Below are 22143 nucleotides of genomic sequence, written 5' to 3'. Positions count from 1 at the left end.
AATTGTTGTTTAGAAAATGCATGAGAACTTAGCCTAAGATGACCTAAACCCATATCTCACATCAAAATTGACTTGGATGTGTTTGATACACCTTAGATGTGTGTGAGATATTAGGATCATGAGTTAGGATCAAGGTACATAGTTCTTGTACCTAGATTAGCCTAATTCGAGATTGGGGATCATAGGGAAAGCTTGTGTACAAGTCATGTACATTTAGCCCTAAGATTGTGGTCCTAAATTAAATGGTTTAAAATCATTTCAAAATTGATTTGAAAAACCTTGATGAAGCTTTTCTAGTGATAGCATTCATCATTGAGCAAATTGATACAAAGTTTTTGAAACTTTGAGCTATTTCAAGACTTTTTGAACTTTGTATCAAGATTTGAAAATGGAAGTTATTTTCATAGAAAACTATTTTTCCATGATAGTATATGTTATGAGGAATGTATCCTCAAAATTTCACAATTTTTAGAATTTTTTGTAATTTTCTAGAGGTTTCTGAATTTCGGGAGAAGAAAAATTCAGAAATCAGAAATCAGAGGTCGTGGACCGATCAGGACGTTCCCTGATCGGTTCAGGTCTGTGTGGATCGGTCACTGTGACCGATCCAGAGGGAGCCTGATCGGTCTGGTGACCGATCAGGGCGTGCCAAATTGCTGAATTTCGACTGTTTGTCTGAAATTGCAGCTATGGAAGTTGGTGGCTTAGATTTCTAAAGGTTTGAAACTCTCCAAGACATTGTTGGTGCAATGGTCAAGGGGGAGTTGACCTTTAGGGGGAGTTTTACCTATTAGTCAAGGGGGAGTTGACTTTTAGGGGGAGTTTTTACTCCTAAAGACTTGAGTGATATGGGATTATCACTAAGTTAATTGTTGACCTTAGTATCAAGGGGGGAATTAAGAGTTTCAATGAAAGGTATGGGACTTTCATTAGGAAGAAACTCTTGACCTTGATTCACTCTTTTTGATGTGTGTCAAAAAGGGGGAGAATGGAGAATGTCTAGAGAATGTTCAAGGAAGAACATTGGAGTTAGTGGGAGAATTTGTTGATCACAACGAGTGAAGTTGTGAACAACGATAACTTACTCTTCAGGAGGAGAGTTTGTTGATGTGTGCCAATAGGGGGAGAATGAAGGGTTTAAGTTAGGCCTTCATTATCTAAGAAGGAGGTTGCCTTCTTAGAAGGAGAATGCAAGGTTGTAACTTATGTTTCATTACCTAGTGGCATGAAGAAAGTTGAGGCTATTGGATTAGCCTAACTTAAAGGTATTGTCAAACATCAAAAAGGGGGAGATTGTTGGTGCAATTTCCAGTAGGTCAAGGTTGACCTAGTTGACCAAGCGTAAACCTTGGTCATGGTTTCGATGTTTGACAATACAGAAAGACATGTAGACATGGACAATACAGGTGCAGTTGTCCATGCGGAGAGATACTGATCAGGGTCTGATCAGGTTGGATGAAGAAGAGTCAAGTAGGTCAAGGTTGACCGGATACTTGACTGGGAAGTCCTAACTGGGATGTTAGGCAGTTCGGAAAGTCCTGGTGAGTGGAGTCAGGCAGTTCGGAAAGTCCTGGTGAGTGAAGCCAGGCAGTCAGGAAATCCTGGTGAGTGAAGCCAGGTGAAAATCCTAGTGAGTGAAACTAGGTGAAAGTGAAAGTCCTGGTGAGTGAAGCCAGGCAGTTGGAGAAAGTCCTGGTGAGTGAAGCCAGGCAGTTGAAGAAAGTCCTGGTGAGTGAAGCCAGGCAAGGGAAAGTCCTGGTAAGTGAAGCCAGGCAGTGGGAAAGTCCTGGTGAGTGAAGCCAGGCAGTTGTGAAAGTCCTGGTGAGTGAAGCCAGGCAGTTGAAGAAAGTCCTGGTGAGTGAAGCCAGGCAAGGGAAAGTCCTGGTAAGTGAAGCCAGGCAGTGGGAAAGTCCTGGTGAGTGAAGCCAGGCAGTTGTGAAAGTCCTGGTGAGTGAAGCCGGGTAGATTGGAAATCCTGGTGAGTGAAGCCAGGTGAAAACCCTAGTGAGTGAAGCTAGGTGAAAGTCCTGGTGAGTGAAGTCGGGCAAGGAAAGATCCAGATGGATCAAGGCCGATCGGACATCTGGTGTCGAGAAGGTCAAGTAGGTCAAGGGATTGATCGGATACTTGGTAGGGAGTCTTAGCAGGTCAAGGGAGTGACCGGATGCTAAGCATGATGTACCAACAGGTCAAGGTTGACCGGATGTTGGTTTGGAAGGCTTGGGATTTGGTTTGGGCAAAAACCAAGCTCTGGATCGGTCTGGTGACCGATCCAGAGATACGCTGGGTTATCTGATCGGTCTGGTGACCGATCAGTAACCAAACAGAAGCATTCTGTTGCTTATCTGATCGGTCAGCAGACCAATCAGTGATCGATCAGTATGCTCGGTGAAGTTCCTGATCGGTCATGGAGACGATCAGAAGACGATCAGAAGGAGATCACCTTGGGGAGGGAAAGGTCCTGATCGGTCATGGGACCGATCAGGGAAGGACCTGATCGGTCTTCATGACTGATCAGGGAAGGGCCTGATCGGTCTTTGTGACCGATCAGGACCCTTGTGGACCGATCAGGATGAAGCCTGATCGGTCCACGTCCTAGCCGTTGCGTAGCAACGGCTAGTCTCTTCTGGCTTCTTCTTCGCAGGTATAAAGGGATATAATACTGCTTCTCCGATAACTACTGTTGTTACTGGTTCCTACCTCTTGCTGCTGCAAGTTCTTCTGTGAGCTTTGCTGAGCTCTTCGTTCCTGAAGCTTTTTGTGAGCTTCCACTCGGCTGGGACCAACTGATCAGTTGCTGTTGCTGTTGTGGTTGGATCCGAGAAGCTGCTGCTTCATCCAGTCGAAGAGAAGGCAAGTAAGCGAAGGTGTTTCATACATTTGTATTATATTTTGCTTCTTGCTGCTTTCTACTCCTGTATTGCTTTTGCAAAACATTGTGGCGAGGTTTCTCCACCCAGAAGGAGTTTGTATTAGCCGGTTTTCCGGGGACTCATCCACCGACGGATTGATAGGATTCGTCCACCTTACGGACACGCCGAGGAGTAGGAGTTTCATCTCTGAACCTCGTTACATCATCGAGTTGAGGTTTGAGTTTCTTCACTTTCGTTTCTATGTTTTATTTTCCGCTGCGCTAACGAATTGTAGGAAGAAACGCGAATATTTGGGGTCGGCTATTCACACCCCCCTCTCTAGCCGCGATCATCGATCCTAACAGCCTTGACTTCCCAGAAGGGGAGGTTCCCTATTCTTACCGCCGGATCACTAAGGATTATAAAAGAGGGGGTTGGGGTGCCTTCATGAGACACAACCTCTATTCTATTTTTCCCTCTTTTCTTCCTTGGTGTGGCCAACCCTTCTCTTTCTCTTCTCTCCATCCTTGTGGCCGAAACTCTCTTCTCTCTTAGAGAACAAGTGGTGGCCGGATCCTAGCTTGGAGAATAAGGAGAGAAAGCTTGCATCCCTTGGAGCTTAGTTGGTGGAAAAAGATCTTCTTCCTTGGAAAGTCTTGCTTGGCTGAAACTTGTGTAGGACCGTTGCGGCCGGCTAGAAGGGGGGTTGAATAGTCCTGAAAAGTAAAAGCAACCCTTCTCGAACTCTTAAGCTAACACTTGCATAAAATTAATTAAGTAGATAAATAAAGGCATAAAAGAAGAGGCATCGAATTTGACTTGGTTACAACCGGGGTGGTTGTTAATCCAAGAAAGATGATCACACTATCAATCTCCTTCAGGCGGAGAAGCCTCTTACAGCAGTGAAAGCACAGAAGACAGAAGTTAAACTAAAGCAGTGAGCGTACAAGTGTTTGGAATGCTAATTACTGAGTTGATGTTTAATGTGCGGATCAGTACTATATTTATAGTACTGGTCCGGGCGCCTGGAAGGGGTTCCGGGTGCCCCCAGGGGGATAAAATTTTATCCCCAACGTTCAGATTGCAAAAAATCGCAATCCTGGTCAAAATTATGGTCCGGGCGCCCGGATTGGTTCCGGGCGCCCCGGAGCAAAAAGTCAACTATGGTTGACTTTTTGTCCTTGACCACTTCTCCGTTAAGTCCCCGTCTCGGTCCGGGTCTTCTGCTCCGGATCCGCTTGATTGGGTGATCTCTGACATCCGGAATAGGGCTCACCCGAACCCATCTTCCGGTCTTCTCGAGCGTGCTTCCCTCCGGCTTCTCGTCCCTCGGAATTGCCGCGTGTCCCTTCTCGTCCACCAGCGTACTCATCCGCAGACTTCGTCCCTCGATCGTACCCCGTGCCGACCTTCGCGCTATCTTCCGCTCCGGCTTTCGTACCTTGGAACCATCGCGCGCACTTCCTTCTCGTCCGCCGGTGTACTCTTCCGCAGCACCTCGCCCCTCGGACGCACCGCGTGCCGTCCTTCTCGCTAGCTGCGTCTTCCGCTCGAGTACCTGTGCTCCTAAGCTCTTGCACACTTAGACACAAGGTTAGAAACAACACAGGACCTAACTTAACTTGTTGATCACACCAAAACAACCTTGGAGTTCCAACAATCTCCCCCTTTTTGGTGTGATCAACCCAAGTTAAGGTAGGGTCAAAAAATTAGATAAAAATTAAGACTAACTTAATTTTCATTTTAGTGCAAAAAGATAGAAACATTAAATTTCAAAACTTTCTACCTCCCCCTAGACTTATATTTTTTCTTCTCCCCCTTTGATCACAAAAAAAATGGGGTCCAAGAAACACAATTAAGGGTTTAGAAAAAAAATTCTAAGTGTTAAGAAGTACAGAAAATTTTTCTAAGTAATTTAAGCTGAACTTTCTAGTTTTAGAAAAAAAATTTAACTTAACAAAAATGATTTTTGAGAATTTTTAAAAAAAATATTTAAGTAAAAAATATTTAGTTTTAAATAATTTTTTCAAACTTTGAGAATTTTCTTAAGTAAGAATTTGACTTAGGCAAAAAGTGTTTTTCTAAGTATAACAGTATTTTGAACAAAATGTTTTTAAAAGAAAACTTTGAAAGCATTAATTAATTCTGATTTTAATGTTTTGACAGAAAGTTAATTAAACATTTATTTCAATATTTTAGCTTCCAGGTCGTGGCGAGGCACTAGGCCTTCTTGGTTATTGGAGCAACAATCACTTCCTTAGACAAAGCCTCATAGAGAAACTTATTGTTTAATTTTCTCACTGAATAGCGCTAATTTTAATTTTAAAATTTAGACTAAGCAAGATTTAGGAACCCAATAAAGGTTCCAGCCTACTGGATTAATTAAAAATTTCTTAGGGACATATTTTCTTGAGATATTTTTAATTTGTCCCGGGTGACATCTATAATACCAATTTAAATTTTTAATTTTTCTAGAATTAGATGAACATGCATAATTTTTCAAGTTATCTACTTGAATTTTCAAATCATTATTTTCAAGTTTCAATTTTTCATTTTCCAAATTTGATTTATCTAATTCTTCTAGAGGGCAAGATTTAGCTAAAATTATTTTTAAATTTTTTATTTCTCTTTCTAATTTACAGCGGTCTTTAGTTAATAACTTAACAAATTTATAAAGTTTATCGGGAGCAAGAGAACGTACCTGACTTACCTTGTCGAGTTCGTTGTCCGTATCTCCCCCTGAACTGCTGCTTTCTTCTGACGAAGCTCCCCCTTCATCGATGCTCTCGATGCTCTCGATGCTCATTTCGGAAGAGGTCGACTCGCAGTCTTCATCTTGATGACTTGCCATTAGAGCAAGTCCGGAGAATGCCTTAACTTCCAACTCCGACGATGTATCGTCCCACGTCGCCTTTAGGGCTTTTCGCTTTTGGATAGGCTTCTTACCCTTTTCCTTGTTCTTGTTCTTCAGCTTGGAGCAATTGTCCTTGACGTGTCCTTCTTCGTCGCAGTGGTAGCAGCGGATCGTTCTTTTCTTCTTTCCCTGCGGATGGTTAGTAGATCTGGATTTACAAAGTTTCTTGAATCTTCTTACCATCATTACCATTTCCTCGTCGTTGAGAGAAGATTCTGACTCGGGTTCGTCTCTCAAGGCTTTGAGGGCGACGTTCTTGGGCTCCTTCATTTCTGCACATCTTGACTCATGCACTTCAAAAGTTGAAAACAATTCTTCTAATGGAATTTTTTCTAAGTCCTTCGAAATGTAAAAAGCATCTACTAGTGATGCCCATTTTGAATTTCTTGGGAATGAGTTTAACGCGTACCTAAGTGAATCTCGGTTACTTACCTTTTCTCCGAGATTCGTGAGTCCGGTGATTATTTCTTTAATTCTGGAGTGCAGATGTGCGACTGTCTCGTCTTCCCCAAGTCGCAGGCTTGTGAGCTGATTCCGAAGCAGATCTCTTCTAGCGAGCTTGGCTTTGGACGTCCCTTCGTGCAGCTCGAGGAACTTTTCCCAAAGTTCCTTTGCCGAGTTGTATTTACCGATCCTATTGACTTCTTGAGGCGGAAGAACGCTTAGCAGATGGTACTCTGCTTTGCCATTCGCCACAAAGTCAGCCTGCTCCTTTTTTATCCATTTATCTATTTCCTTGTCCTCTGGAGCTTCAAAGCCAAATTTCATTGTTAAAAATAGTTCAATATCTGTTGTAAGAAATACCTGCATCAGTTTTTTCCATGTGGCGAAATCCCCTTCGAACTTCGGCGGGTGGATGTTTGGTCCGACCATTTCGTTGCTTCGTTCGGCGATTAATCCTCCTGAAGTGCCTCGGCTCTGATACCACTTGTAGGACCGTTGCGGCCGGCTAGAAGGGGGGTTGAATAGCCCTGAAAAGTAAAAGCAACCCTTCTCGAACTCTTAAGCTAACACTTGCATAAAATTAATTAAGTAGATAAATAAAGGCATAAAAGAAGAGGCACCGAATTTGACTTGGTTACAACCGGGGTGGTTGTTAATCCAAGAAAGATGATCGCACTATCAATCTCCTTCAGGCGGAGAAGCCTCTTACAGTAGTGAAAGCACAAAAGACAGAAGTTAAACTAAAGCAGTGAGCGTACAAGTGTTTGGAATGTTAATTACTAAGTTGATGTTTAATGTGAGGATCAGTACTATATTTATAGTACTGGTCCGGGCGCCTGGAAGGGGTTCCGGGCGCCCCTAGGGGGATAAAATTTTATCCCCAACGTTCAGATTGCAAAAAATCACAATCCTGGTCAAAATCATGGTCCGGGCGCCCGGAAGCATTCCGGGCGCCCCCGACAGCTTCGGGAGCCCGGAGCAAAAAGTCAACTATGGTTGACTTTTTATCCGGGACCACTTCTCCGTTAAGTCCCCGTCTCGGTCCGGGTCTTCTGCTCCGGATCCGCTTGATTGGGTGATCTCTGACATCCGGAATAGGGCTCACCCGAACCCATCTTCCGGTCTTCTCGAGCGTGCTTCCCTCCGGCTTCTCGTCCCTCGGAATTGCCGTGTGTCCCTTCTCGTCCACCAGCGTACTCATCCGTAGACTTCGTCCCTCGATCGTACCCCGTGCCGACCTTCGCGCTAGCTGCGTCTCTTGCTCCCCGAGCAATCTTCCGCTCCGGCTTTCGTACCTCGGAACCATCGCGCGCACTTCCTTCTCGTCCGCCGGTGTACTCTTCCGCAGCACCTCATCCCTCGGACGCACCGCGTGCCGTCCTTCTCGCTAGCTGCGTCTTCCGCTCGAGTACCTGTGCTCCTAAGCTCCTGCACATTAGACACAAGGTTAGAAACAACACAGGACCTAACTTAACTTGTTGATCACACCAAAACAACCTTGGGGTTCCAACAACTTGAAGGAAGGAAGAAGAAGGTGACTTAGTGGTTCTCGTCTTGAAAGATCGTTACCCACACAACGTCCGAGATTAGAAGAGGAATACGGTGGAAGATCAAGAGGTCATTATCAAAAAGAAAGGTATAACTAGCAATAGTTTTCCGCATCATGTTAGTTTAGTTTATTTGTAAAAATACCAAATACAAGAGGCATGCGATTCTAGATTTTCGAATTTGTTTTCGATGTTGTGTTCTTTTATTATTCTTTTCCTTGTGATTCGATTATTCTTTTTGGTTAACCTAGAGTTATTTAAGGAAATTAAATATTAGCTTTCCTTAAAAGACTTTGTCTAGGATGTGGTCGTTGCTCCCATATCCAAGAAGGCCATGTGCTTCGCCATGCAGTACTGGAAGCCAATTTTGGAAATTAATATTTAATGGAATTAATAACCTAGGTGATTTGGATCGAACGTGTTAAGTTCCGCAGGAGATCTAAGTCTAAACCTAAAAGAACAAATAAGTTAAACTTAGGATCAAACGTGTAATGTTCCGCAGGCGATCCAAGTTTAATTTAAAAGAACACATGGTAGCTAGGAAAAGGTTCAGATCTTTGTACAAAAAAATTTTTGTACAGTGGAACCATTAGGTTTTCTGAGTAGAAACCAACAATTGATATCAGAGCTTGGGTTTTGCTTCTGTGTATTTGGTATTAGTTTAATTATGCACATGTCATATATAATTTAGGCGGGATAATAGTAAGATGTGTTAACTTTGTGGAGAAAGGATCCAACTATTATGCTTATAGATTTTGTGTGTATGATTGGACCCTTGGACATGTCAAAGGTATTTTATTGTGTGTGTATGATTGTATTATAAAATACAGCAGGAGCTGTATTTAGTTATTAGGATTTTATTTTTGATCTAGATATATGTACATTCCTTCGAGGAATATAGGATCGAAAAATGTAAAATTCTATTTATGTCGCGGATCGAATCTTGCAAGACGTGGAACCTTTTGAGGACCAGAGGCGCAATAGAACAAGGAGCAAGATGGATGCGACAACTAGACCCGAAGGTGGTGGCCAATGATGGCAGCAGTTAGGGTTGACGACACACGGAGGACAATAGATAAAAGCCATAATAGTTGAAAATTAGTTTTTCTATTTATTGCTTTTATACTGTGCTGTGTGTGCTTGTTAGTATGCATGTTAAGTAGGCTAGCATAGTCAAAATTCCTCATTTTAAATAACTAAGTGGGAGAGGGATTTTAAATAAATTCTACGGTCTCCATTACTGGTTTGTAAGTGATGCAAACAAACTTGCGTGTTGGCTCTGAGTGCCTTCCTCCATATCGGATGAGTTTGTTTATGGATCACTAGATCAAATTTCCATTTAGGATGACTATAGGAAATTAATTAAGAGCGTGTGATCTTCCCCATCGGAAGGGGCACAATCTTATTAATGAACTTAGTGTCAAGTAATGGTATACACTTAGGTACGACTAATAGTATCCTCCCCATCGGAGTCACTGCTATTATTTGTGTGACCGAAGAAAACCAACTATTAATTTTATTTGTCAAAAAGTTAGGTTGACAAGATAATAAAATTAAAGGGTTATACCCTCCTTTTACAAATGTTGAATTTGTATATGTCCACACTATCGTGGCATATAAAATTCACGATGTTTTGAGGTGTTGGTTAATTTAAAATAGTATTGTTCGAGGAATCAATATTATTCTAAATTTAGAGTCCTGACCAAAGTTATTTGTGATTCTTAGGATGACTTTCAACCCACTGGCCATCATACTAAAAGAGAACAGACTTACTGGTCCTAACTACATAGATTGGAAAAGGAACCTGGACATTATTCTTACTGCTGAAAGCTATAAGTTTGTACTGACTGAGCCTTGCCCTGATGCACCCAATGGTGAATCTACCCAAGAGGAGATTGAGTATCATAAGAAATGGGTAAAAGCAGATGAGATGACACGGTGTTACATTTTGGCTTCAATGTCAAATGTATTGCAACATCAGCATCAAGATTTACCAGCAGCTTATGATATTATGAACAATCTCAAGGAACTCTTTGGTCACCAAGATCGGGCCTCTAGGCAAGAAGCCATGAGAAAGTTAATGACGACCACCATGCAAGAGGGTACTCCCGTGAGGGATCATATCCTAGAGATGATGGCTTATCTGAATGACATACAAATCCTTGGAGGAGAAATTGATGGGGAAACTCAGATCGATATGATCCTCCAAACGCTACCTAGAAGTTTTGAGCAATTCCGCCTAAATTATAATATGAATAAAATGATATATTCATTGGCGAAACTACTGAAAGAACTTCAGGCAGCAGAAGGGTTGTTTCGTCACAATTCTCAGATTCACTATGCTGAAAATGGTTCTACTTCTAAACCGAAAGGCAAAAAGAAGAAGAAACAAGTTGGCTCAGTAAAGAAGGTGAATAAATCTCAGAGTATAGGACCTAAAGCTGGAATGAAGAAGCCGAAGGGCAAGTGCTTCATCTGCAAGCAATCAGGGCATTGGAAGGCGGCGGACTGTCATCGTAGGAATCAAAACAACAAAGGTATATCTCATGCTCTAGTTGTTGAAACATGTTTAGCGGTGTTATCTACCAGCACCTGGTGTGTAGATACGGGAGCCACTGATCATGTCTGTAATTCTTTACAGGGGTTCCAGGAAACCCGATGACTATATGAAGGAGAGATAACCGTCTATATGGGCAATGCTACTAAGGTGACAGCTGTTGCAGTGGGAGACGTCTACTTATCTTTTGATAGAAATAGGAAATTGGTTTTAAGAAATTATCTTTATGTACCCAGTTTTAGAAAGAATTTAATTTCAGTTTCTAAACTGTATTTGGATGGATATTCAGTTTCCTTTAGTAACAATATAGTTATTAAGAGAAATAAAGTGATTATCTGTTCTGGTACATTAGTTGGTAATTTATATACTTTAAATCTAATTTCTCCCACAAAGTAAAATATGGAAATTAATAACATATCCTCTAACTTGAATAAGAGAAAAGAACCTTCGGAAATGAACCAAACACATCTTTGGCATCTAAGGCTTGGTCATATTAACCTAAATAAGATTCAAAGGCTTGTATCCGATGGACTCTTGGGTCCATTAGAGTTGGAAAATTTTCCAACTTGTGAATCTTGCTTGGAAGGTAAAATGACCAAGAGGCCTTTTAAGGCTAAGGGGTATAGAACCAAAGAAGCATTAGAATTGGTTCATTCTGATTTGTGTGGTCCTATATCTATCCAGGCAAGAGGTGGTTTTGAATATTTTGTCTCTTTTATAGACAATTATTCAAGATACGGATATATTTACCTAATGCATCGCAAGTCCGAGTGTTTTGATAAGTTCAAAGAGTACAAGGCTGATGTGGAAAAATATCTAGGTAAAAGTATCAAGACACTACGGTCTGATCGTGGTGGCGAATACCTCTTAGAAGAATTTAGGAATTACTTATCAGAAGCTGGGATTTAATCCCAATTAACCGCACCTGGAACACCCCAATAGAATGGTGTGACAGAACGAAGGAATAGAACTCTTTTTGAGATAGTTAGATCAATGATGAGTTATTCAGAATTACCAAATTCGTTTTGGGGATATGCTCTGGAAATGGCAGCGCACATTCTGAACTTAGTACCTTCTAAATCAGTATCTTCTACTCCCACAGAATTGTGGAATGGGTGAAAGCCCAGTATAAGACATATTCAGCTTTGTGGAAGTCCAACACATGTGCTGAAACCAGATGCTGATAAGTTAGAATCTCGTACAGAAGTTCGTGTGTTTGTGGGTTATCCTAGAGGAACAAAAGGTGGTTTATTTTATAGTTCTAAAGACCAGAAGGTCATTGTTAGTACCAATGCCCAGTTTTTAGAAGAAGACTATATAATGGATCACAAGCCCAGTAGTAAAATTATTTTAGAAGAACTTAGAGAGGATATGTCTACTTTAGTAGCAACAGTACAAGATAAAGTACCACAAGAGACTGCAACACGTGTCACACATGATACACAACCACAGACAGTGCCTCGTCGTAGTGGGAGAGTTGTGCGGGAACCTGAGAGATTCATGTTTTTGGGAGAGTCTTCAGACTTGATCCCGGGTAAACATGAACCAGATCACCGAACATATGACGAAGAAATCCAAGATATAGATGCAGTATCTTGGCAAAAGGCAATGAATTCTGAAATAGAGTATATGTACTCTAATAAGGTCTGAGAGCTTATAGAACCACCTGATGGTGTAAAAGCCGTTGGATGCAAGTGGATCTACAAAAGGAAAAGAGGGACAGACGGGAAGGTAGAAACCTTCAAAGCAAGGCTTGTTGCGAAAGGGTACACTCAGAAAGAGAGAATCAATTATGAGGAGACATTTTCACCGGTTGCCATGCTTAAGTCTATCCGGATACTCTTATCTATTGCCACTCATATGGATTATGAAATTTGGTAAATGGATGTCAAGACAGCTTTCCTTAATGGAAGTCTTGAAAAAACATCCATATGAAGCAACCAGAAGGGTTCATTGAAAAGGGCAAAGAGCATCTAGTATGCAAGCTCAATCGGTCCATTTATGGACTGAAGCAAGCTTCAAGGTCTTGGAATATCCGGTTTAAGGAAGTAATCCAGTCATATGGATTTATTCAGTGTCCGGATGAGTCTTGTGTATACAAGAAGTGTAATGGAAATGTGGTGATATTTCTTGTACTATACGTAGATGATATTTTGTTAATTGACAACAATGTCAAGGTATTATCGGACGTAAGGGTATAGTTGTCCAAACAATTTGATATGAAGGACTTAGGAGAATGTGCACACATTCTTGGGATCAAAGTTATAAGGGATTGCAAGAAAAGAATGTTGTGTCTGTCCCAAGCTTCATATATAGATACAATTCTTGCTCATTTTAGCATGCAGAATTCCAAGAAAGGTTTCTTACCTTTTAGACATGGAGTAGCTCTATCTAAAGAGATGTCTCCGAAGACATCAAAGAAGATAGAGGACATGAAAGCAGTTCCTTATGTTTCGGCTGTAGGAAGCCTTATGTATGCAATGCTGTGTACGAGACCTGATATCTGTTTTACCGTAGGCATGGTTAGCAGATATCAGAGTAACCTTGGACAAGGACATTGGACTGCGGTAAAGCATATATTAAAGTACCTGAGAAGGACTAAAGATTATATGCTAGTTTACCAAGCAGACGATTTACTCCCTGCGGGTTATACGGATTCAGATTTCCAATCGGATAAGGACAACAGTAAGTCTACATCAGGCTATGTGTTTACTTTAGGAGATGGAGCCATTACATGGAGGAGTGTTAAGCAGAAATGTGTTTCAGACTCAACCATGGAAGCTGAGTATGTGGCAGCCTCTAAGACAACCAAAAAAGCAGTATGGCTCAGGAACTTTCTAATGGACTTAGATGTGATTCCTGGTTTGCCCAAATCATCACAATTTATTGTGATAATAGCGGTGCAGTTGCAAACTCGAAGGAACCACGAGCCCATAAGGTAAGTAAACATATAGAGCGCAAGTACCACCTGATACGAGATATCGTGAAGCGAGGAGAAGTTGTCATCGCCAAGATTGCATCAGCAGATAACCTGGCAGATCCTTTCACTAAGGCCCTTCAAGAGAAAGCTTTCGATCGGCATGTGGAGGGGATGGGAATCAGATGTATGGCAATAGATATGACAGCTTAGTCTTTTAGTATAAGTGGGAGATTGTTAGAGTGTATACTAAAAGTCTAAGCTTTTGTAAACATTTATTTTGAAATAAAAGAATCACATTGGTCAATATCTGTATTTATTTGTTAAATGTAATTTGTTCAATTAATTTATATTGTAGATAACATGGTGTATGGTGTCACACACAGAAAATCATGTTATCGGTTTTTTATAAATTATAAACAGTTGCTCGCGACTAAGATAGTAAGGAACAAACTATCAGAATAGTCGTAGTGTAAATAAGTATTAGTTTATCTTGACTAATAAATTACACCGATACACTTTAAGTGTATTGAGTAGGACCATTTAGATAAGTTCTTTTTGTACTGACTTAGTAAAAGAACTAGACCTTAGTTATTATGGAAGTGTGTGCTCTTAATCCTAATATAATAACAAGCATATATATTTAATATTTATTTCTTTGACTTATCAAAGGGTGAGGTTTAGCTCGATAAATCAATATACCCGATAAGTTGGGAAATGATATTACTTATAGTATGTGTTGTTGATTATAGAAGGAATCTGTGTCCTAGTTATCTAGGTTGATAATGTCCCCAAGAGGAGCTCATAAGGATTGCCATGTTAAACCCTGCAGGTGGACTTAGTCCGACATAACAATAAGGTTGAGTAGTACTACTCTTGGAACTAGATATTAATTATTTGAGTGTTAGTAGCTCATTTAATTAACGGACATCCGATATCTTAAACACAAGGAGACTAACACACTTATAATAAGAATGAGCCCAAAATGTAATTTGGGATTGGTGCGGTAGTTCAATAATAGTTCTCTAGTGGAATGAATTATTATTGATAAAATTAAGTTGTGTGTTCGGGGCGAACACGGGATACTTAATTTTATCGGGAGACCAAAATCAATTCCTCCTCTCGGTCCCTATCGTAGCCTCTTAGTTATAGAGTACTATACCCACCTATACCCACCTTCGTACCCATCTAATGGGGGCCGGCCAAGCCTTGCTTGGAGACCAAGCATGTGGCCGGCCGAACCATGTTGATTGTGGCCGGCCCAAGCATGGGTTCAACCCATGTGTGGTCGGCCATTAAAAATAAATAGGAAATTTTATTTTAAATTTTTTCTCATGTGGTAGATATGATTTAAAAGAAAAGTTTAAAAACTTTCCTTTATAAGGTTTTACAAAAGATTAAGAGAAGAGATAAATCTTTTTCCTTATTTGTAAATTAAAAGGATAGTATGTAAATAACTTTCCTTAATTATAAATCATCCACAAGTTGAATAGATAAATTTAATTTATAAAATATTTCCTTTTATAATATCAACCATGAAGGGATTTTTGAGGAAAAATTTTATTTTAAAATTTTTCCGAAAACAAATTAGGAAACTTTAATTTTTCTAGCGAAAAATTTCCTTTTTTGCTTTCATGATGTGGTCGGCCATAATGAATAAGAAAGAGTTTTAATTTTAATTAATTAAAATTTTCTTTTTCAATGGCAAAAGAATTAAGGAAAGTTTTATTAAATTTTCCTTATTTGCCAAAGCTAAGGATTATAAAAGAGAGGGTTGAGGTGCCTTCATGAGATACAACCTCTATTCTATTTCTCCCTCTTTTCTTCCTTGGTGTGGTCGGCCCTTCCCTTTCTCTTCTCTCCATCCTTGTGGCCGAAACTCTCTTCTCTCTTGGAGAACAAGTGATGGTCGGATCCTAGCTTGGAGAAGAAGGAGAGAAAGCTTGCATTTCTTGGAGCTTGGTTGGTGTAAAAAGATCTTCTTCCTTGGAAACTCTTGCTTGGCCGAAACTTGAAGGAAGGAAGAAGAAGGTGACTTGGTGGTTCTCATCTTGGAAGATCGTTGCCCACACAACGTCCGAGATTAGAAGAGGAATACGTTAGACGATCAAGAGGTCATTATCAAAAAGAAAGGTATAACTAGTAATAGTTTTCCGCATCATGTTAGTTTAGCTTCTTTGTAAAAATACCAAATGCAAGAGGCATGCGATTCTAGTTTTTCAAATTAGTTTTCGATTAGTTTAGTTATTCTTTTCGATTGCGATTCTTTTATTATTCTTTTCCTTGTGATTTGATTATTCTTTTTGGTTAACCTAGAATTATTTAAGGAAATTAAATATTAGTTTTCCTTAAAAGGCTTTGTCTAGGTGGTGGTGGTTGCTCTCATATCCAAGAAGGTCATGTGCCTTGCCATGCAGTCCTGGAAGCCAATTTTGGAAATTAATATTTAATGGAATTAATAACCTAGGTGATTTGGGTCGAACGTGTTAAGTTTCGCAGGAGATCCAAGTCTAAACCTAAAAGAACAAATAAGTTAAACTTAGGATCAAACGTGTAAAGTTCCGCAGGCGATCCAAGTTTAATTTAAAAGAACACATGGTAGCTAGGAAAAAGTTCAGATCTTTGTACAAATTTTTTTTTTGCAATGGAACCGTTAGGTTTTCCGAGTAGCAACCAACAGTACATGCCATGGATAACAGCAGACAGATACGGGTCGAGAAACAGACTCGTCGTGCAGGTCGGGGCGTACATGCCATGGATAACAGCAGACAGATGCGGGTCGGGAAACAGACTCATCGTGCAGGTCAGGACATACAGGCCGTGGATATGAACAGACAGATGCGGGTCGAGAGACAGACCCAGAGTGCAGGTCGGGACGTACATGCCGTGGATATTAGCAGACAGGTGTGGGTCAGAAGACAGACCCAGAGTGCAAGTCAGGACGTACATGCCATGGATAACAACAGACATATGCAGGTCGGGTAGGGCGGAAGATAGATCACGGAATATAAACTTAGGGTATGGGCACAATAGGACAAGCGAACAAGCTAGGGAATCATAATCGCTTTGCAGGGAGTAATCATCACATGTCAGGGAATATTTTAACGGTTTAGGACTCATTTGCTTCTTGATTCCTCCGCCAGCCTATAGGAGGAGGCCACGTGTCGATCACCGTCAGACAAAGTCTGACACCCGACATTCCCTGACAACCGCCAGGTCCCGGAAACATCCGTTGCAGTATAAAAAGGGATGTCTTGTCCCTTATACAGGTACGCTCACTCGTCATTTCTCACTAGTCTTTACTTTTCCGTCCTTTCTCTGTATTTTCTGGGGAAAAAGTACCTGACTTGAGCGTCGGAGGACCTGATTCGGGGACTTTTCCCCTAGTTTCTGGTCCCTAACGGCTTGTGGGATCGTCTGAGTGTGTGCAAAGTTCTACCGTCATCCTGATCATCCTCCCTCGTCATCCACCCGTGGCAGCCTTTCCGGGGGTGCCAGGTAGATCCAACTCTACGTCGATTTTCTGTCAACTTCCAGTACACCAAGACCCAACTTCATCTGACTCAACTTCCAGACGGGATCAATATTCATTCCTAACGCTCTTACGGAGAGGTTGTTCTTGATATTGATTGCATGGGAGAGTAATTTTAATAATCTTTTTGATTTGTTTATTTCATAAAAAAAAAAATCAAATCTACATTTCAAGTAGACAATGCACTGAACGAAGATACGAATTTTTAAGACTGTCAATCTGACTAAACGAAAAACTAAATCATTTGTCAAAGATAATGCGAATAATTAATTCTCAAAATAGAATCCACATCATGCCTAATCACTTGATTAATTGAACCAGCCACTCGTAAATAACCAGCGATCAATCGTGGAAACGGAAGAAAAATCAATCCTGAGCTTAATCGATATCCAGTTCGTCACATTCTCACGAAGAAGATGGTCAAATCGGGACCGGGACCATCGTCGGGGCTCGTCATGTACAGAGTCTCTGCGTCACGAGACGCAATGATGTGATCGAAGCCGGCCCTGAGGTAAGCCACCTCTTCCTCCCCCTCCGCCCTCGCCGGCAGCACTCCGGCGCCCATCGACACCACCCGCAGCGTCTCCATCACCCCAAGATCGTCCTCCGTTGGCTCCCGCCGCACCCCGTATCCGTTCCTCTTCCCGTTGCAAAACAGAGTCCACAGCGGCTCCTCCAGCAGGGCCCTCGACGACAAAGACGCCGCCTTTCCGTCGTTAGCGGCGTTGCCGCTGTTCTTCTCGCACTCCAGCGCGATGCGAACCATGCCGGTGCTCATCTCCCGGAGCAGAACGTGCGTCAGCAGGGAGAGCTCGACGACGAGGGAGGGCAGGCACCGCGGGTTCTCCTGGATCGAGAAGGAGACGCGTCCCTTGCGGCAGCCGAAGAGGGTGCCGGTGACGAGACTGTTCCTCCGCGAATCGGTGCCCGAGAGGGGGGAGGCGACGGCGGAGCAGGCAACGGTGGTGGCGGCGCCGACGGAGATCTTGCACTTGGGGGTGAAGATGGGGAGGGTGCGGCAGATGGAGCGGAAGACGCGGACGACGCGGGCGGGGCGCCGGCGGCGGTAATGCGAGGAGGGGGCGACGAGGGAAACCTGGGGCGACGGGCTGAGGTGGTGGAGCATCGGCTGCTTTGGGTGCTCGTCCTGATCAGCAACGCTGCTAGGACCGGGATGCGATGGCACTGCGGTGGCGAAGGCGGCGGCCATGGAGGAGGGGGCGGCGAGGCCGAGAAGGTGGGGCCGCGCCACCGACCGGCTAGGGAAGGCGGAAAGAGAGGAGACGAGGTGGTGAATTGATTGGCTAAGGAGGAGCGGTGTTTATCACGACCACTGCCGTCTGTGTCTTGCTATATTTACGCTGTTTATTTTTTATGGATCGGTTAGTGGTTCCGTCTAACGAACCAACGGCCAATTACTATGATAGAGGTGTTCGAGTTAGGCCCAAAATAGTTTTTCTTTTATTTTACGCCAACTTGTTCTTTTGTTACCGTTCCAACGACTGCTAATTAAAAAATTGAGATAATTCCACAAATAAATAAATAAAATAGACAGCAGTCGCGAAATCGCACACGCAGCGCTTTGCTTCTCCTCGAAGTTATTATTTATAAAACGCTCTTTTTTGTTATTTAAATTATTTGCTACTCTCACTCCCTGCTTCGCACGCGGTGTCACATGCCCGAACCACGTAACCCGATCTGATTCGGGTCGGGTTACGTTCCGCCATGGACGCGGCGAGCCACGGCGCCATTGACCGGCGCCAGCCGCTCCTCGTCCATCAGATCTCCGTCCTCCTCCTCACCTTCTCCGCCTACGCCGCCTTCCACGCCTCCCGCAAGCCGCCCAGCATCGTCAAGAGCGTCCTCGGCTCCGAGACGCCCTCCGCCGGCGCTGGTGGCGGAGGATGGCCGCCCTTCGACGGCCCCAGCGGCACCCGCCGCCTCGGCGAGCTCGATCTCGCCTTCCTTTCCTCCTACTCCGCCGGAATGTACCTCGCGGGCCACGTCGCCGATCGCGTCGACCTCCGCCGCTTCCTCGCCTTCGGGATGCTCGCCAGCGGCGTTTCCACGGCTGCGTTCGGCGCCGCCTACTGGTGGGGCGTCCACAGCCTGGGGTTCTTCCTCGCTGTCCAAGTCTCCAGCGGGATCGTCCAGTCCATCGGCTGGCCCTGCGTCATCGCCGTCGTCGGCAACTGGTTTGGGAACTCGCCTCGGCGTGGGCTCATCATGGGTGTCTGGAACTCCAACACTTCCGTTGGAAACATCTTGGGATCGATCATCGCCTCCTCGGTGGTCGAATTCGGGTGGGGTTGGTCCTTCCTTTTGCCGGGGCTCCTCGTCGCCGCCGTGGGTGTCTTAGTTTGGGTGTTCTTGGTCTCCGATCCAAGAGATTTAGGGTTCGAAACCACCTCCAAGGAGGTCGAGATGAATGAACCCGGCGTTGAAACGACGGAAAGCTCGGACCTTGGAAACGGGGAGGAGAGCGGTCTTCTTGGTTCTGAGCAAACAGACGAAGTGGATTCGACGACGACGGCAATTGGATTCTTAGAGGCGTGGAGATTGCCTGGCGTGGCGCCGTTTGCATTCTGCCTCTTCTTCTCCAAGCTTGTCGCATACACCTTCCTCTATTGGTTGCCATTCTACATCCGCAATACTGGTATGTCATTCATGCATTTCTCTTTTCAAATTTGGGGATAAATGACTTTAAATTTCTACAAAAAAAAAAAAAACAGAGGCAATTTTCGATGAACAATTCAGTGGCACTTTACAACTGTAGATTTTGATGCAAACGAGCTTGGATTTCAAGATGTTAATAGATTTCAATGCACCTGCCAATCAACTCTTCTGAATAACATACAAATGCTTGATTGGTAGAATTATGTTTATGTATCAGGGATGTTTCTATGCACCTGCAAATCAACATTTCTTAAGAACATACAAATACTTGATTGGTAGAATTATGTTCGTGTACCAGGGATGTTTCCTAGACAATTACTTGATCTCTAATTAAGAAAAATAGACTTGGCAGAGTTTGGTTGTGATTTGGTTGGAATCTAGTATGCTTGTTCTTAAGGATATAGTGCTTGATGTTAAATTCTCATGATCAAACTAGTTAGTTACTACAAGGGATATTGATATTGCTGTTTGTCATTGTAGATGTTGCCGGCAAGCATGTATCACATATGATATTTGGTTGGAATATACTATGCTTGTTCTTAAGGATATACTGCTTGGTGTTAAATTCTCATGATCAAAGTAGTTAGTTACTACAAGGGGCATTGATGTTGCTGTTTGTCATTGTAGATGTTGCTGGCAAGCATGCATCACATAAAACTGCAGGAATCCTTTCAACAATATTCGATGTTGGAGGCGTACTCGGCGGAGTATCAGCCGGATTTATGTCGGATCGGTTGAATGCTCGTGCCAGCACTTGTATCTTTTTCCTTTTTTTCTCCATCCCGACACTGATCGCATACAGATCATACGGGAGCATGTCGATGCAACTCAACATCAGCTTAATGTTTCTGTCTGGATACTTTGTCAATGGCCCCTACTCACTGATAACAACTGCAGTATCAGCCGAGTTGGGCACGCAGGAAATGATCCAAGGTAACTCGAGAGCATTGGCTACTGTCACGGCGATTATCGATGCTACCGGCTCCGTCGGGGCAGCTTTGGGGCCTTTGCTTACAGGGTATATTTCAACAAGAGGCTGGAACAATGTCTTCCTGATGCTGATCTGCTCAACTGCTTTTGCCATGACCTTTTTGATACGCCTTGCAAAAGCTGAAGTTAGCAGCAAGATGAGCTAAAGAACGTCGAGTGGGACTTCTGACTTCGATAGGTCAATTATAGTGAAGTAGGCTAAAGAAATACAGAGTTCTCCAATTCTTTGGGCTGAAGAACAATATCAAATTACAAATAGAAAGAAAAGTACGACTGAATCAACGGCGCCGTCCATGTGGTACTCGTGCGCGTTGTCTAAATAGATCAATTCACTCTCTCACTATGAACCCACGTAACAATTTCCAAAAATATTTTCTTTTATTTATCTCTTTTTATTCTTGTTTTAGTTTAGATTGTTCTACCGTGCGGAATACAAATACAATGAATCATAGCTTCTGTCCTTTTCAAGCTACAAGTAGCCTTCACGTTTCTGCAGATTGTATGTAATTCACCAATGGCTGGCGCCTGACAGAGTTCAATGAATTATGAAGCCTTCTTTATCCTCTTTCATCTTTTATTTTATATTCTGATTGATAAAGACGTTCCTGTTGATGATTATGTTTAATTAAAATTAAAATATAGCTAGCTATGGCACACTAAACCCAGTCAAACTAAGAAGTCATTAATTTCTCCTCTAGTGTTCATCTGCCAACAAAGAAACCTCCCCGACTGACTCATATCTCATCACTACTGACTCATCCTTGGCGGCTATAATTGTTTATTCTTTAAAATTTATGGGTAATCATTGTCTCTCTATATATACTTGAACAATATATTTGTTCTATAGTTCTCAGTTTTCAAACAAGAAGTGCAATGGATTCAAGGAGCCCATCCTCCTCTTTCTACTCTTCCAATTCCGGCCGGCGGAGCAGCTGCCTTTGTGCTCCGACGACGCATCCCGGCTCATTCCGGTGCAGTTTCCACAGAAATACTGCTGCTGCTACTCGCAAGCAATTAAACCGGTCGGTGAATTATAGTGGTAATTCTCCGAGTCATGGAGGAACGCCGCCGAAGGCAAGGACTACGGCGAGGGCGGTTCTGTTGAAGAAGATCATCGCTCCTAATTCCGGCAGCGCTCGTGATCATCTCCGGCGGCGGCGGAGGGATTTCCAGCCCAAACCATCAAGGTTTCAGTCGATGTCCGTCGTCTGATGATGATGCTTGAGAAAAGGGGGCAAACTTGTTAAACAAGAAACATTAATGGTTGTAAGAATATTGTAGATATAGATAATTTTGGTGATTAATTATATGGAGACGAAAATTCCGCCAAGAGATTTTATGCTGATAGTTATTTATACGAGTGCAAGATTTAAATATATAAATGTACAATTAGCTCAGACAATGAAGAAAATGGACAAAAGAAAATTAATGACGCAATATATATTTTTTGGGGATAATGCAAGAAAATAAGAACTTCGAAAGAAACTTCCAAGAATCTTCTTGAGAAAATGATATTCTTTGGATCGGTTTCAAGCTGATGACAGCATTCAATTGATGGAAAAACAAGTGGTGAATTTGACAAATACAAGACAATCATTGTCATTGAAAAACGAACGAGGACAAAACGATACTTTGCTCTCCATTCTGCAGGCAAAAGGAGCAACCACATCACACAGAAACGCCACGAACGATAAAAAAACAACAACAACAGCAA

At 42.6% G+C, this 22143-nt stretch overlaps 3 protein-coding genes across 3 annotated transcripts; 2 read left to right on the top strand and 1 right to left on the bottom strand.

Moving 5' to 3' along the window:
• Positions 1–17015: 17015 nt before the first annotated feature.
• Positions 17016–18203, bottom strand: LOC122032361 (protein MIZU-KUSSEI 1-like). Its single transcript, XM_042591644.1, has one exon. It carries the CDS (start codon positions 17971–17973, stop codon positions 17161–17163), a length of 813 nt encoding a protein of 270 aa, XP_042447578.1. The 5' UTR covers positions 17974–18203; the 3' UTR covers positions 17016–17160.
• Positions 18204–18399: 196 nt separating this feature from the next.
• LOC122032055 (putative glycerol-3-phosphate transporter 5) lies at positions 18400–20997 on the top strand. The gene is made up of 2 exons (XM_042591306.1): positions 18400–19419; positions 20067–20997. The coding sequence occupies exons 1-2, from the start codon at positions 18489–18491 to the stop codon at positions 20573–20575; spliced, it is 1440 nt and encodes a 479-aa protein (XP_042447240.1). The 5' UTR covers positions 18400–18488; the 3' UTR covers positions 20576–20997.
• Positions 20998–21302: 305 nt separating this feature from the next.
• On the top strand, positions 21303–21641 carry LOC122031617. The gene has a single exon (XM_042590709.1). The coding sequence runs from the start codon at positions 21303–21305 to the stop codon at positions 21639–21641; it is 339 nt and encodes a 112-aa protein (XP_042446643.1).
• The last annotated feature ends 502 nt before the right edge of the window (positions 21642–22143 follow it).

Source organism: Zingiber officinale, chromosome 11A, assembly GCF_018446385.1.
Source record: "Zingiber officinale cultivar Zhangliang chromosome 11A, Zo_v1.1, whole genome shotgun sequence".
NCBI classification, from domain to species: domain Eukaryota; kingdom Viridiplantae; phylum Streptophyta; class Magnoliopsida; order Zingiberales; family Zingiberaceae; genus Zingiber; species Zingiber officinale.
Note: the sequence above shows the minus strand (reverse complement) of the source record. Positions and strands in the feature narration are given on the sequence as shown.

Coding starts and splice junctions, on each gene's coding strand:
- LOC122032361 (XM_042591644.1), bottom strand. CDS start 17,973: ATGGCCGCCGCCTTCGCCACCGCAGTGCCATCGCATCCCGGTCCTAGC.
- LOC122032055 (XM_042591306.1), top strand. CDS start 18,489: ATGGACGCGGCGAGCCACGGCGCCATTGACCGGCGCCAGCCGCTCCTC. Junction 19,420..20,066: donor ATTCTACATCCGCAATACTG/GTATGTCATTCA, acceptor TTGTCATTGTAG/ATGTTGCTGGCAAGCATGCA.
- LOC122031617 (XM_042590709.1), top strand. CDS start 21,303: ATGGATTCAAGGAGCCCATCCTCCTCTTTCTACTCTTCCAATTCCGGC.